The sequence below is a fragment of the Azolla caroliniana genome, unplaced genomic scaffold, assembly GCF_043228905.1.
Source record: "Azolla caroliniana isolate FFs.n. ecotype wild unplaced genomic scaffold, voAzoCaro1.0.p SCAF_13, whole genome shotgun sequence".
In the NCBI taxonomy this organism is placed as follows: domain Eukaryota; kingdom Viridiplantae; phylum Streptophyta; class Polypodiopsida; order Salviniales; family Salviniaceae; genus Azolla; species Azolla caroliniana.
The window spans coordinates 14,103,933-14,121,180 of record NW_028230448.1 but is presented as its reverse complement, the minus strand read 5'-3'; the positions used below and the strand labels follow the sequence as shown (position 1 = coordinate 14,121,180).

General features: G+C 37.5%; 1 protein-coding gene across 2 annotated transcripts; it reads left to right on the top strand.

Annotated features, from left to right (window-relative positions):
* The first annotated feature begins 10,351 nt into the window (after positions 1–10,351).
* On the top strand, positions 10,352–16,417 carry LOC147856232 (hexosyltransferase GAUT11-like). 2 transcript variants are annotated; one of them, XM_087329353.1, is made up of 4 exons: positions 10,352–10,417; positions 12,708–12,884; positions 13,064–13,137; positions 14,847–16,417. In XM_087329353.1, the coding sequence occupies exons 2-4, from the start codon at positions 12,809–12,811 to the stop codon at positions 16,305–16,307; spliced, it is 1,611 nt and encodes a 536-aa protein (XP_087185479.1). In that variant the 5' UTR covers positions 10,352–10,417; positions 12,708–12,808; the 3' UTR covers positions 16,308–16,417. The 2 variants fall into 2 exon arrangements, with proteins under 2 accessions (XP_087185479.1, XP_087185480.1); XM_087329354.1 differs by lacking the exon at positions 10,352–10,417 and having other exon boundaries at positions 12,693–12,884.
* Positions 16,418–17,248: the final 831 nt, after the last annotated feature.

The window sequence follows — 17,248 nt, the reverse complement described above, 5'->3', positions numbered from 1 at the left end:
TGATGAATTGATTATTGATTGAAACCTATGCCACCAAATTCTATATTATTAGAAAAACAAGCACTTATGCATAAGAGTTTTGTATCATTTAGATGATAATGGCTATAGTTTTGTTACGAGGTTGAAATATCTGATTTAACTTGTGTTTTCTCATTTTTTATGAACCCAAGTGAGGTCATGGGAAAAGATATCTAGTACTATGGACTTGGTGGGTATGGGTGAAGAGGGGCAAAGTGTTCCATGTTGTATCCTAGATGTGTCTAAAGAAATTGGCTAGTTTGGAATTTGAGACTTGTTGACCAATAAAACCATGACTTGCTAGTGTGGGAGAGAGATTTTCAAACTTTCTAAGAGGTAAGATATCGCCAATGAAACTAAGAGTGGAACATTTTCACATGTGTCTCTTGATGTTCAAGAACTTTATGAATGAGGATTACGCACAATATGAATATGAGAGGATTGTGTTTGGGGAGAGGAAAAAAAACCAAAGGTTGATTTTTGTCTTTCTAGTCATCCAGCATAGTCGAGATTTGTACAACTAACTAATCAAGATGTGTCAAATTTAGGTTTTGTAAGGCTAAATTTGATGCTCGAGTCTTGTGTGCCAATCAAATATTTGAACATATGCTTTAGAGCATTCCAGTGTAGTCAGCAAAGGTTGTCCATAAACCTTGTTTCTGTGCCCATCACATGCACTAAGTTAGCTCGGGTTATGACCATCTTGTGCACCAAAGAGCCAATGGTTGATGTGTATGTTACGAACTTCATATGATCCCCATCTAGATTTGACACTAGGCAATCTTTTCGAGAAAGCCTAATGCTAGAAAATAGCGGCGTGATTGCAAATTTGGCCAAATACATGTTGAATCTCTCCAAAAGATTTTATGTAATCAACCTCAGAGAGGTACATGTATCGAGTGGTTCTATGCCATGTGATTTTCATCATGAAAATGCATTGCACGGACCTAGGTAATTCATGGTTACAATTGCCGTTGCCATCAGAATTCTACAAGTTCACAAACATTTCAGCCAACAAGCAACATATTATCCACGTACATGATGAGATGGATTGTTGAACTATTGGATGTGCCTTTTAAGTATAGGGCGTGGTCCTCATCAGTCTGAGAAAATCTAACCAATTGCATGAAATTATCTATTTTTATATATATATAAATTTCCTCGTCAAAATCACCATGGAGGATGGCCATTTTGACATGTAGTTAGTTGAAGAAGCTTTAAGTCCTCGGTAGCTACTAGCTCAAGTAAGAATTGAAGGGTTTTCATTTTCAACCTAATGAAACAATATTGTCAAAATCGACGTTGTTTTCTTGTCTAAAACCCTTTGCAACTAACTTGGCCTTCGACTTAGGACTAGGTGAATTGGATGTTTGCTTGAGTTTGAAGATATATCTACATAGAATTGCTCGTTGATTCTTTGGCAGTGGACTAAGTCCCATGTGTTGTTTTATCAAATGGAACTCATCTTTGACTCCATAGCTAGTTGTCAATTATAGCTAACTTGGTTGTTGTTGTAGCTTCTTTGTATTTTGAAGGTTTACCGACATCTATGAAGAAAACATTGGGTGAATACCTTTCGACTGGGTGAGAGAGTCTCTCGGATTGGTGTGGTAGGACTAGACTCATTGAACCATCATTGATCCCTTTTGACGTGGCTGAGGTGTTGATTATTGTTGGTAAGGTTTGAAGTGCAACACCAACTAGTTGTTGGGTAGTTGATCGCATATGTAGGGTGTGGTATGCCCAAACTTTGAATAATTTGCTTAGTATTGGGGTCTCATAGTTGATAACCAACATTTCCATTAAAGTCATAACCAAGAAAAATGCACTTTTGGGATTGAGACTCCAACTCTCTTTCATCATCCTTGAGAACAAGGGTAAACACTTCACCACGTTGGATACCTCTTTGTTTGCAAAAGAATGTGAATTTGTTGGATTTGTGCTCTACCACATTATTGGATCATAAACATTTCAACCTTTTATTTGTTTGATGCTTGACCATTGTGATTCAGTCTTGAAAGATGGCTAAGACTTTGCCTTTCCTTATTGAACCTTCGGGGTAGCATGATCAATTAATGTTATAAAGCATAAGGTACCACCAAAACACTAGTGTGGCATAAGTTTGGAGATGTCCAAATGAACGTAATTGAGGGGTTTTAATTCTCTTGGTCTGTTAGTCAAGTGAGGCGAGGATGCATGTTTTTAATATTGGCAATGCTCACATAATTGATGGTCAAAATAGGAGAATTGGGAAATGTGGCCGGCCTTTGATTGATGTGTGATGCCGGTTTTGGTCAAGTATGCAGGACTCTTGTGCCATAATAAGGACACTAGAAGATGGGGCGAGAATAAGACACTCTCTCGTCGAGTGACATGTAGAGGGTACAAAATGTGTACCTTGGATCCTTGAGCAAGTTTGAGGTCTCCTATGTGGATTGACCATTAGCTTGTCAAGAAGCTTGTCCAAAAACCATTTCCGTGGAGTTGTCCAACTAAGATCAAAGATCCGTTCAAATTAAAGGACATGATGGAGATTGTGTAGAATTAGAGTAGAACTACAAGTTTAAGTTCCACCTGTCCAATGTTGATCATAACACAATGTTGTGAGTTGCTCACTCGAACCGACTTGAAATCCTTCTTAATGTACTGTTGGAACTTGGATTGGAATGGAGTGACATGATAGGAAACTCGGAGTCAAGAAGGCGATTGGTAGCTCCATTCATGGTAAGTAGAAGTTCCACTTCAATGGTGCTCTCCAGAGTAAATATGTTCACATCAACTTTTGAATCATCCTTGGTCATATCAACAACTTCTGTCGACTGGTTAGTTTGATAAAAGAGATTCAAGCGACATGGTTCACCTCTTCCATCCGTTCCCTTTTTGAATTGTCCATATCTTTGAGCTTTGTCATTCTTAGCCTTCAAGGCTTGACATTTGGACATTGTATGTCCGGGCTTCTTGTAGTAATTGCAAGTTTGAGAGTCCCACCACAACTTGTTTTGGCTCATAGAATTGGTTGGGCTGAAAAATGTGAGACAATGTCCTCATGGACATTCACGTGAGCAAGGACAAAGTCAGATTTTTCATTCAAATATTGTAAAGATACCGAATGAGGTATATCTTTGTTGATGCCACTTTCTTCTTCTTTTTTCCAACAATGGTTTATATTATGTTTAAAGCGATTTACATGAAATTTCAGCATAGATTTTTACCTTTTCAATTGCTCGTGAACTATTATAGACATACATATGTCCCAAAGCATTAGTAATAATAGTTATTTACATATGGCCACATGCCTCATGTTGGTGGAGGAAATACCCAGAGCGGTGGTCGATACCTCTAACGTATACAACCACTAACCATGCAGAATACCTTCATCCTTTCCTATCTCTTCTTAAAAACGTCTTGCTTTTGAAAAACTACATCTAAATCACCTTTCATAGCATCATATTCTCCTTTTAGTGTATGCACCAAGGTCACCCAAATCTCCTTGACTACATCCACAACATTCCATTGAATTTGTTGAAATATCCTCCGACATCTATTAGTCCACAAAACCCACAAGTTAACCTTTCTTGACTGAATTAATAGGCATACATGGTGACACTTCCTCAACATATCGACCTCTTGTATATAATGCAAAGTTAACCTTTTATTTTTCATAATCTTGTACCTCACCCTTAATATCAACCCACATCACTGCCCCCCATTTATATACTCTAGAGCCATACACCTCATGTAAGGGACGTAAAAACTTTTTCCAAACCAAATTGGCAGCCATACATGACCAAAATAGGTGATGAAAAGACTCCACTTCTAACCCAAAAAAATCACACATCTTATCCACATCTTTACAATACATCCAAACCCGAATAGGAACGACATAATGAACAATAATGAAAAAACGGAATCGGCCTAACATCCTCTCCAGAATATGATGTAGGTAGCCACTTCCATTCCCCTGGGTCGCATTCCATTCACATAATGGTTTTTTCCCCATTACCCATAGATCCCATCATGGATGAACATCATTGGGATCAAGGACAAGGACCCAATCAGTCTCTACCTTAGTTAGAATTCTAATAGGTTTTAATGTAGCCTCAACCAAACATTCATGTTCTCGGGGAACCATCTTGTAGAACATCATAACTTAAGAAAGTATCATCATCTCTAAGGCCACAGACTCCAAGTAAAATCTAAAAATATGAAAATAATCCCACCCACTTATGATAATTAGAAAGTATATTATCTTGCAAGGGTAACTGCAACATCCTTAACTCATCAACTATCACCTTTCCTCCTCTTATTCCTCTATACTCTTGTTGAATAATATGAATAGGATTATGAACAAATTGTTGCCAATTACTAAGCGATGAGACAAAAGATGAATCCACTTGAACCCAATTTAATCTGACTCTCCTCCCCAACATAGATATTTCATCATCTAGAAATAATGGATTCCAAACCAATGGTTGATGTAACCATTCATCCATCAAAGTGGGCTGGACTTGTTGCAAATTATCCTTTAAGGACCACTAGGATCACTTTATCGCAGTGAAAGAACCTTTCATTTTGAAACACTATCCTATGCGAATGGAAGTTAGGAATAAACCATCATCGGAGAGACATTGTTCATTTACCCCCAATATTTGGGAAGACCGCCAATAATGCCTTACATTGCATTAGAGGATCTACCAAACCTAAATCCCCTTGAGAAGTCGGCGCTATAATAGCTTTCCAAGTTACCTTTGGTCTAACATTCTTAAAATCAGTAGATCCCCATAAAAAAATCCTACTCAACCTTTGTAACTTTGACAACAAAGATCTAGAGAATAACCAGCATGATAGAATATACCACATTGAGGAGAGTAATACTTGATTAGAAATAACTAGCCTCCCCACAAGTGACAAATTCTTAGAACACCAAAAGATCAACTTCTTCCTCAAAGAATGCGGTGATGGTTGGATATGAGCTTCTGGATGAAGATGAATTCCCACTTGACACCCTAAATATCTTACAAGAGAGCCCTTTGGTATCCAACAGAATCCAATGTTTGGACACCAAGTAGGAGTGTGACCTTCCCCAACCCAAAATCCCACTGATTTATGCTAATTAATAATAGCACCTGAAGCATCACAGAAATCATGGATCACATTTTGCACATTACAGAGATTTCTATCATCTCCTACAACATATAATGTTGTGTCATCTGCAAATTCACAGTCTAACACAACCTCCTCCACACCTGGCCACTCTATACCCTTAATAGATCACTTATTCTTATGCAAGAATGCACTAAAGGCGTCTCCCACAAATAGAAATATATATGGAGCCAAAGGACATCCTTGTCTCACCAATCTAGTAATCGGAAAATTATTACCTAGTGCTCCTCCAACAGTAACTCAATTAGATGCTGAATTATATAATGCAAAAACAGCCTTAACATAGTCACCTAGAAGACCTAGACGGCCCATAACTTCGTAAAAAAAATTCCAATCGACTCTGTCATATGCTTTCTCAAAATCCAAATGCAATATTGTTAATTCTTGTTTTGTTTCTTGCACTATTGCTATCATCTCCCAAAACATGAAAATATTATCAAATATGCTCCTTTCCTGTACAAAGCATGTTTGAGTTTTTATGTACAATATGTGGAAGAAAATGTTGCAAATGTTGTAGCTAATAATTTAGCATAAACTTTATATACAATATTTAAAATAGTTACATGCCTCCATTTCTTAATATCATCCACCAAACCTTTTAGCTTTGGAATGAAGTAAACCATTCCCTCATTCCATTCAGTAGGCATCCTTCACAACATAAAAACTTCTTGTAAAGAGGATGTGAAAACATTGGATATATCATCCCAATATTCTAAAAAGAATTTTGGTGATTCATGGGCATACATTCTTCTCAACAACCACCAATGCGGCACTTACCTATGTAGAAGAGATTGCCTTTACCAATGATTCAACCATCTCATTTGAGACCTTATGTTCCAAACAGTCCAAAACTTTTTTTCTTTTTTGGAGGTGTTGAACCGAAAATTATTCGGTTGTTACTAGATTTTTATAAAAAGACGTAGCAATGTCCCTCTTTTCATTAGTGTCCTTTGTAATAGACCTATCTTCCCTTTGAACCTGTCTCATACACATACTTGAATGACTACTTTTATAATATGCAAAAAATTTGGAATTCACATTATCACCTAATCGAGTCCACTTCGTCGCAGTAGTATGAAACTTTGTTTGAGATATATATTCATTTCTTAAGTGACCCAACTGCAGTTCAACCCAAGATGCATGTGGACATTTTTCTTGAAAATGTTGAAGAGACTTCAAAGCCCTCCTATTAGTAGCCATTTGTAACTTAGATTGCTCCATAGTCTTGAATACTTTCAATCTAAGAAATTTCGACGTACTCTGAATAGCAGAGTTGACCATTTGCAAGACATTTGCAGAAGATGTATTTTGCAATTTCCACATCTGTAAAATATCATGCCTAAGGGATGTATCCAAATAAATCCATTTCGGAATACGACCACAACTATTGTTATAATATGGTTGTTTTCCAACAACCATAATCACAGGTGCATGATCAGAGAACAAAGAGCCTGATACAATACCAATCTCCCCACCCTTTCCAACAAAAAATCATCAATGTATATTCTATCCAAACGTGACAAATTTTGCCCTTGTTGTCTTCTATCTGATTGAGAGAAACTTAATGTCAAATCTTTTAATCGAACAAAAGATGTAACATGCCATGCATCCTATAATCTAAATGATAAACATAATCTTTCCCAAGCTATCAACTCAACTGCACCTATCAAAGCATGAGAGCCTCTAGTCCTATCACCAAAATACTCAATCATATTAAAATCACCCACCATACACTAATGATCCACTGACGGTAAATCAAATCCTATCTTAAACCAAAATTCCTTTGTAGCCCCTCCCGGATTCGGAGCATAAATATTAAGGAAGCCCAACTTAAGGCCTGAGACCATTAGGATGATGTATTGAGCTCTTCCATCGACCAATACATGACAATCTAGCACCTGCTGACTCCATTTCTCTACTAAGGGTATACATAAAATCCATGTTTATTTTGATTGCCAATCTCGGGATTCCAAAAATATTTCCAATTTCCTTTCAACACGTTCCCATATGTAGCTATTAGATTATGCGATAGATGAGTTTCTTATAGGTGTTCGACAACATCTTATTAGAGTTTGTAAGTTGTTGTACATAAGTGTACCATGAAGCACACTGATTCCCTTTCTTTTCATAGGTGTTCGACAACATCTATTAGAGTTTGTAAGTTATCGTACATAAGTGTAGCATGAAGCACACTGATTCAAATAGATGCATACGAATGGCCACACTAGCTAGCTGATCAAGTTTCGGCCATTCTAGAGATCCATGTTCAATATGTCCCAATCTATTTTCGATTGTATCTAACTTTCCTTTTACGATGAGATAGGTTTGTGTGCTTTCTAGAAGTTGAAATTCAATCCATCGAGCTTCCTTAAACACATAATCATTGATTTTGATGTGTAGTACTCTTTTTCTTTTAAATCCTCAACGCCAAAGGCCGAGCCTAATGTTAGAGCTCAAAATGGTCAAGACCAATGGTTGAATCCAAAGCAATGCTCAAGAGAAATCCTCTAAATCAATTCTCAAGACAAATACAATGCTCGAAGCGCAATCCTCAAGAGCAATGCAATGTTCGAGCTCAATACTCAGGCCGAGCCAAATGTTTAAGGTGAGTGCAATGCTCGAAGCAAGCCAAATGCTTGAAGACAATATTCAAGGAGAGATTAATTCTTGAATACAACACTCAAGATGAGAGTAATACTTGAAGACAATGCTCAAAAACAATACTTGAGGTGAGAGGAATGCTTGGGGTGAGTCAAACGCTTGAGTCGAGACCAATGCTTGAGCTCAATGTTCGAGCAGAGAGCAATGCTTGAGCTCAATGTTTGAGCTTGATTCTCTCTCAGGAAATGATGGGCAACAGAGAATGTTGGATCAGAAAATGGATGGGCAACTTCAAGAACAATGTCTAAGGTCGAAATGCTCAAGTTGCAGTAGAGATCGGTGAGCAAACTTTTACCAAACCCTAAACATTCATTGAACATGAATCCTTCGCTTTGATACCAACACTTGGGTGGGGGGGATGAATGGATGTAGCTAATGTGTAACAATATATGGAATCATGGGTATAGGAGTGTTAGTAGATTGCAAGAGTGGGTGATGAACACGTGTGGCTCGAGTTTTGCTGATGGAAGGGTGGTATACACTAGTGATCCAACCCCAATGACAGAGAGAGAGAGAGAGAGAGAACTCTGCAATTAAACCTGGAAACATGAAGGTTGAAGCTAATTGGTGGAATGTAATTAATTTTGACAGGGATGTCAAATGTGCAGGGTCTATGTTAGTTAATCATTTGTTGACGTCTTGGCAATGTATGTTGGATTTTGTGGAATGGCATCCACCATAAGAAAGGGGATGTGCCAATTCATTACAAATGGAGGTTTTGGCGACATCAAGGTTGTTGAAGTGGGAAGGTAAACAAATTCTTAACCTTCAATTTAATCGGATGGCTAGATTGGGTTTGGTTGCAATTAAGGATGCTATGTTGGTGTCACAAAGAAGATCAATGACCTTTCGAACAATAAGATCAACATTTCATATTCCAAAAGGTTATACCTTTATTTGGGATAAGTTGCAAGAAATATTATCTTTGTATGAGTCAATTCCTAATTTAGATGGGTGACCTCAAGAGCTTGATTGGAGGTTTGTTGGAAATAAGAGATTGATTATGATTTCAACAAATGTTGCTTATCACAAGTTGATTGACAAACATAAGTGGTTGGAAGAAAGGGTTATAAAGATATGGGGTTTTCATAATCCCATCACTTGGTGGCTTCATGTGATCAAGGTAGGTTGGTGTTCTCAATTGATGCTACGAGCCAAGGTATTTATTTGGAGAGTTATGGTTGGAGCTTTACCATTGGGGGATGCATTAAAAAAAAGAAACATTACTCAAGGACCGTGTTTCTTTTGTTCAATGGAATTGGAACATAGTAGGCATCGATTTATTTCATGCCCGATGACAAGGATAGTTTGGAGGTGTATCAATTTACTGTGGATGTCTCTAACTGGAGTAAGCCTATCTTCCTTCAACTGGGTTTTTGCACATATAGAGAACAAATGAACCAATGCGTCATTTTCAAAAAAAAATTGAGTTCTTGAGGTATTGGGGACTATGGTTCAATTGGAATATGTGGAATGCCTTCACTTTTGATTCGCAAGTTAGGGTGAGAAAATATGTTCTAAAGTTAAAAGGACTTCTTTTGTGGCAATTCACAGTGCTACAGAAGTCATGAAATCTCAACCATGAAGAGAGAGAACTCTGCAAGGTCATATACCATCATATTCGTCATTTGAGTCGGTGTGTAGGGTGGCATTGAGTTTGGAGTCGTAGTAGTATTTAGATCCCATAGATAGAAGAGGTTCTATACTTTGTAGTAAGTTAGTCATGGTGGTGTTTTTTCTTTCATAATGAAAGCCATTATTTACGGAAGAGAGAGAGAGAGAGAGTTTGTCTTCTCTTTCCTCCCCTACCCCCCCCCCCCCCCCCAAATGACTCGTGACTAAAGCTAATGTATTTATTTACTAATCGGCTCCTTCCTTTTTTAAGTGCCCAATTCGCTGCTATTGTGTGTGTGTGTGTGTGTGTGTGTGTGAGAGAGAGAGAGAGAGAGAGAGAGAGAGAGAGAGAGAGAGAGAGAGATGCAACTTAGTTGGTAAGGTTGTCTAATGGAGACCAGGGGGTCATGGGTTCAACCCCTACATTCCACAGTGGCATCATCTACATGAATTAATACCAGGTTGCCCAATTCTGGTGGGAGGCGAGATGGTCATGGGGTTTCAAGCCCTACATTCCACAATGGCATCATCTAGCGAATTAAGAGATATATATATGGACTATATATATAATCGAGAGGTGAGTAAAATTAGGTTTCAAACCGAATGGAGACCAGGAGGTCATGGGGTTCAAGCCCTACATTCTACAGTGGCATCAGTCTAGTGAATTAAGAGATGTATGTATGTATGGAGTATATACATATATAATAGGGAGGTGAGTAAAATTGGGTTTCGAACTCAAGACGTAGTAGGAGTGGCTTTTGTAGTGTAAAAAACTTACCACTAGAGAGAGATCTCAGAAATACACACTCACTCCTTACCATCTCCATCTCCATCTCCATCTCCATTTCACTCCCCCTCTTTCCCATTTCCCTGCTGATTGATGCTGATCAGCCATCCTGCTGTTCCTGCTGACTTCTTCAGGACGAGAATCTCCTCCGCCTCGCAGCCATCAGATTGCAGGTACGCTTTTTCCAACTGAGAGCGGCCGAGATGTAAGTCCGATTTGCGTTTTCTAGGTTTTGTTGAACATGGTGAAGTGGAACCAAACAAAAACAAAAGATAGATCTTCACTTGAGAACATAGCTAGTTAGTTACCACATGAGAGAGGAAAATGGAGCGATATAAATATGTAACTAAGATTTGCGATTTTCAAGACGAGCTTGTGTGAACTGAATGGGATCTTTAGTCAGACAATGTAGGTAATCAAAATCTTATATAGAAAGAAAGATGCACATGTTAAGCAATATTTTCCTTTTCCAAGGCTCGTTCAACCTGATAAAATGGTTGGATCTTCCCTTCAGGATTGATATTCTAAACTATTAAGGGCGAGGGGCAGATGTTTCTAATAAACTTTGCGTTTCTAAGGTTTATTCAAGCTGAAACACAAAAACCATAGTTAATGGAGATACTATAGATGATGATGATCTTAACATTGGAACATAGGAAGCATTGTAGATGATGATATTAACTTCCACAATGCACCACTGTGACGTCCAGCACCTATCACAAAACACTCTCCTCAACAGTATGGGTGGGGGATTTTAAAATGGTAGAAAAAAGGTAAATGTAAAAGCTGAAAAGAGAAAGTAAGCTAGTTGCTCAGTTTTATTGTTTGGCTATACCAAAGTTTGGTTCGTTGGTTCACTACACAAGCAAAGAGCATGTCTAATGTTGTCAGTGATGGTTCTGTCCTTATTATGACTTCCTTAAAGTCATTATAACTTTTTAGAAATATCTGAAAATCGTGCATAATGTCCTTATATGCAAGGCATTCCAACTGACATGTTATTCTGTATCTGGTAGATTGAGGCAACATAGGTCACAGATTCTCTTTTTCTGCTCAATATTGCATGTTCATGTGTTTGCAATAGTACTTAATTTTATTTAGATCTATGTTGGGCTTCTCCATTTCACATGGAGGTCTTTGAAGGTGCCAGAGTACCCCATGGACTTATTTTCTGCAGTCCCTTTCTTTTCCTCTACATGACATCTAGATATTCAACGTGCCATCTTGCAAACCATTTCCAGATGTTCTGGATGAAGCAAATTTGATTTTGTGGTTTTTCTTCTGTAGGGATCTGATTTCTGTGGTTTTGTGTAGTACGCATCCAATTTTCCATGCAGCCTTTGGGAAATGATTTTGAGGCAGTGTCCATCACTGTCAATGTATCCTTTACAGAATACAGGGTTGGACTCATATTGCTAAATATAATGTAGAGAGTGTTTATATTTTCTCATTTCATTACATATTCTTGCTGAGATAGTGCCTTACCAAACCACAGTTCCATATAGCAGAGATTGCCCCATGCATGCATAAAATACTATTCCTCCAAGATTCCATCTTTGGTTTCTTCTCAAACAGCTCTTATTCTCAAATTCATAGCGTTAGAATATGCCAACATATTTTCTGACCTTGTTGACCATATATTTTGATTCCAAGGTATTTAAAAATGTAAACCACTTCAATTTTCTCCTCTTCACAGTTCACTACGTATCATTGATTTGTCAGTGTTTACCACCATGACCTCGGTCTTAACTATGTTGACTGCTATGGAATTACTATGTTCACAGAAAATATGCATCATATCCAATAGGTTGTAACTGACCGTAGATTTTACCTAAACTATGTATCATTTGCATAAATGAGAAGTGGTGATGTGAAATGTCTAGTAGCTGGTTTTTCCTCATGTTCTCCTAAGGATTCTTAGATATCTCTTCTAGTTGGAAAAATGTAATGATATATCAACGTCTTTGAAAAGCTTAAATGACCAATGAGACCAAAGAAATTACATCCTAATGACATCTGTTGCAATGTCTAATTACAAGGGAAAACAAAAGATGAAAATTTTGCATGAAATAAATGGAAGGGAAATGGATGGATAACAATCAAGCATGGGTAGTATGATTTGGGTCAGAAGCAGGTAGTACTACTATTACTGATACTCATACAAAGTGTATGGGAACAAACAAACAGATGACTCAATGAACTAAGCGTGCCCTGAAAGGAATTCTTTGGAGGTGCTGCCAGTTGTGATGTTAAATAATGATAAGATCCTTTGCATTAAACCACATAGTTTTTCATGAAATGATCTTCATCTTTCCAGAGAATGTGGATATTGTATGTTTACATTTATACACACGTATGTATGTGTATGTGATTGTCTACATATTATTGTTTTCTTGTTTTCTTATTATTTTAAATGCCTATATCTGCTGAATATAATATAAACAACCAGTTTCTTTTCGAATACAGGTCAGACTGCAGGCTGGGTACATTCACTGTGAGAAATACTTATTCTTGCTGAAGGGTAGTCCTTATGATGTGCTTGTGGTAAACAAACGTCCTTGCACAATGAGGCATAGAAACTTTGAGCAACGGCGCCAACAACGGAGGCATTACACTCAAGCCTATGTTGTGCTTTTTGCAGGTTGGCTTTTTAAAGACCCTTGTTTCTTGCATGATGTATTATTATGTAAGAAGTTTCGAAGTTATACATGATTTTGTAATACAACCATCAGTTGCTGAGAAAATTATTCAGACATTCTTTTAAGTCCCTATAAATCTCGAAGTGTTTCATAATGATTTGTGGTTATTTTTATAATGCAGGCCTCATTGCCCTCATGCTTTTGGCAATATTTGCTCATTACCATCACCCTTTCGCATCTTCGGCAAATGAGCAGGTCCGGTATCACCTTTGTGCTTTTGTCATTGCATTCAATATAGTTGAACATCTTTGCTGTACATCTGTACAGCTGCACGGAATGAAATCATTGTACACTGCTTATACAAAAAATAATGCAAGCAATGATGTGCACCCTAAGATGAACTCAGTTTCTTCCTCAATCAATTTAGTAATGTAATTGCTACAGAAAGCATCTGAACAGTTGAAATATGAGAATTTGGCAAAGTTTCAGAATGAAGTTTAATTTGTTTTGTGATTCAGTTCACCGTTTTCGTAGAAACTTCCCCACTTTGTCCATTTATGTCCATACCAGTTTTCAAAAGCAAAAATTTAGTCTCCCCAAGAGTTTCCGCTTTTTGTTTGCTGCTGTAATTTCTCCTCTACACTCTCCCATAAATCTGGTCAATAATTTGATTCTTAAATCCCAAGAGATAGAGCAAATTCTGAGATATGTTGATGATTTGCACGTAAAAAGCAATCTATAACTTATGTAGATCTTGCAGCAAAACTATTCCTTATTTTATTTATGAAGATTTTGAATCTGAGCTATCAAAGGTAGAATACCATATGCATCAATGGAAATGGCAGATGATGAATACCATTGCCATTTGTCACTTAGCTGCTGATATTTTCGTACTCTTTCTCATCTGCCATGTATTGCTGGAGCAATCCGTGAAAGCTTTCCAATGTACTTTACAACATTATTAAGATAGTGGGCCATACAGTATTTGTATCAACAACTGCATGATGATTTATTTGCTGGCTACCATCAACAATAAACTAATGATGATCAAAGTGTCTAATCTGTGTTGCCATTTGTCAGGTAGCTTTTACTACGTGAAGCATTTTGTGAGCTTGCAAAGTCAACCTTGTCAGATGTATAGGCAATCAGTCCATGTATAAATTTCAGTTGGACCTAACTTCAACCATTGACAGTTAGGGAGACTCCTTGTTATTTAATGACTATTTCGTCCTCTGCACTAGCCGTCAAGTATGATTGTACATAGTGACTTTAAAGCATGGGAGTATATGAAGGATTGTATCTGGTATCTTTGTTTAACATTGATATAAGAATAGAGAGCTAATGCACTTTAATCAACTGAGCACAACATAAAATTAGAAGATAGCGAACAAGTATCAAGATTCTAGATTCTATTCTTGAGTTTATGCAATCCTCTTAAATTACAATGAATCATTTAATGAATTAGCAGTTTCAGTATACAGATGACATGACTTTATATCAAACAGCTTGAAATATTATAGAATGACTTCATCATTGCTATGTACACCCCCTCTGTGTTCTTAGATCCTATGAATCAATTGCAAAGTATGTAGCATGGATTTTTTATTGGAAATCATCCCTCTATTCCAGATGGTAGTATAGAAAATGGAGCAGTTTCAAATGTTGAAGGGAGAACTAATAGTTATGTTTGCACTTCATTTCTTTACCTCTTAATAATAATAGCATGAGATATTTGTGTCTCTTGATTAGAAGTTAGTTATGATGTATAATTCTTGGGAATTGAAATTTGTTTAGGTGGCTTTAATCACTAAGTCTGTCAAGCTGCAACTAGAAAGTACCAATGCAAATAAACCCTCTTGTTTCTACTCCCAATATGTTTTACGATCAGGTTTCTGTATGTTTGCAAGGAGAATAGTAAAATATATGCATGATTAATAAGTCTTTGTGGTCTGATGATTATGCAGTCCCTCATCATGAACAAAGGCAGTCAAGATCCTGCAGAAACAATGAACTTGACAGAAGAGATGCTTAGTGTAGGATCTGTTACAAGGCAACTTGGGGACCAGTTGACATTGGCAAAGACTTATGTGGTTATGGCAAAAGAGAATAATAATCTTGAATTTGCTTGGGAGTTGAGTGTACAAATCCGAGCATGCCAGGAGCTGCTCTCAAAATCAGCAACTCAAAGCTATCCTTTGACCCTTAAAGAAGCTGAACCAGTCATGCAACAACTATCTTTGTTACTTTACCAAGCTAAGGAGCTTCATTATGACAGTGCGACAATGATCATGAAACTCAAAGCTCACATCCAAGCATTGGAGGAAAAAGTGAATACAGCAACTGTACAGAGCACGACCTTTGGTCAACTTGCAGCAGAGGCTGTTCCTAAAGGTTTGTACTGCCTAGGAAGCAGACTTACAATGGAATGGGCAACTGATCCTAGTCTGCGTGATCTTATAGCAAAAAGAATGCATTCTCCTAAGCTCACAGACAATAATTTGTTCCACTTTTGCATTTTCTCTGATAATGTGCTTGCGACTTCGGTCGTAGTAAACTCTACGGTTTGTAATGCTAACCACCCTGAGCAGCTTGTGTTTCATCTGGTCACTGATAAGGTTAACTTTGGGGCCATGCAAGCATGGTTTGGTATGAATGAGTACAAAGGAGCAACTGTTGAAGTTCAGAATATCGATAGCTTCAATACATGGTTAAATGCTTCCTATGTGCCTGTTCTAAAGCAATTACAGGATGCAGAAACTCAGAGCTACTACTTTAAAGGGACACAGGATCCAAAAAGTGCAATGAAGTTCCGGAATCCGAAGTATTTGTCGATGCTGAATCATCTTCGTTTCTATATCCCTGAGGTCTATCCAGCATTGAAAAAGATGGTTTTTCTTGATGATGATGTGGTAGTACAAAAGGACATCACAGCATTATTTTCAATAGAGTTAAATGGGAATGTAAATGGTGCTGTGGAGACATGCCTCGAATCATTCCACAGATATCATAAATACCTTAATTTCTCTCACCCGATGATTCGAGCAAACTTCGACCCAGATGCATGTGGTTGGGCATTTGGAATGAATGTATTCGACCTTGTGGCTTGGAAAAAGGCAAATGTTACAAGCAGGTATCACCACTGGCAAGAGCAGAATGTGGATAGAACACTCTGGAAGCTTGGTACTTTGCCTCCTGGACTTCTAACATTTTATGGTTTGACTGAGCCATTGGATCGTGAATTGCATATATTAGGCTTAGGTTATGACCCGAATGTTGATCCTCAAGCAATTGAAGCAGGGGCGGTAGTGCATTATAATGGAAATATGAAGCCATGGTTGAAGCTGGCGATGAATAGGTATAAATACATATGGGAAAAATATGTGAACTTTTCCCATCCTCTAGTGCAGCAATGTAATGTTCATTGATTATTGTATGTATATTTGATTTCTCTTGGTGATTTTTGTAAACCAAACTCTTGTATGAAAATTTGAAACCAGCTAATGGGAGCAACTAATCTACATTGAATTTATTGTTTCCTATTACGTATGTATGCACTACAGCGTCGGTGAGTACAGGAAGTGCAGATCCTTGGATATGTTCAGCCCTTATGGCTTCTCTTCTGGAGTTACAATGCCAAATCTATAATTATTTGCCACTTTCTCTGAATGCTCAATATTTAATACAACAGTCTGAGTGAAGTAATCGATAATATTCATGCAAGTTAAGTTCACAAGGAAGTATTTTTTAAATAAAATATAATAAAACTTCAAAGAGGATAAGAGCAAAGTTGCCAACGATTTGGTGAAGATGAGACTTATTAGCATACAAAAGAATAGCAAAAAAGAGATGTGTATGACACCCATGAGACCTGTAAAACAAACCAAGCTATTCTACTCATGTGCAGAGACGTTCATGAGAGTTTTGATGCTAGCTTAATCTCATGAATCCATGCATAATATACAGTGAGATTAAGATATCCTCCAATCAATCTATTGTAGTTTAGCTCTTTGCACTGCCAATAACATACCCTGCCATCCATCAATCTAGTCTTCAGGAAGTTATGGTGAACAATTCATCACTCTTAACTTCAGATGAGGAAGTGGGTAATATCTTCAGTTGAATGTGAGTTCTCAATTTCAGAAGCCTCTGATTAGTTCATGCCATTTACTGTTATTCAATACTTCAATTTTTAATTAACATCAATTTTCCTCTTGAAATCATTGATCTATTCTTTTTTATGTTGTCTTCATCATATGATGGGTCATATCTTACGTAAATATACGAGGGATCTATTACCAGCATAGACAATCTGAGCTGGCTTTTTGGTACCTTTCCCCAAAGAAGATACTACATCATTAGAGCAGCA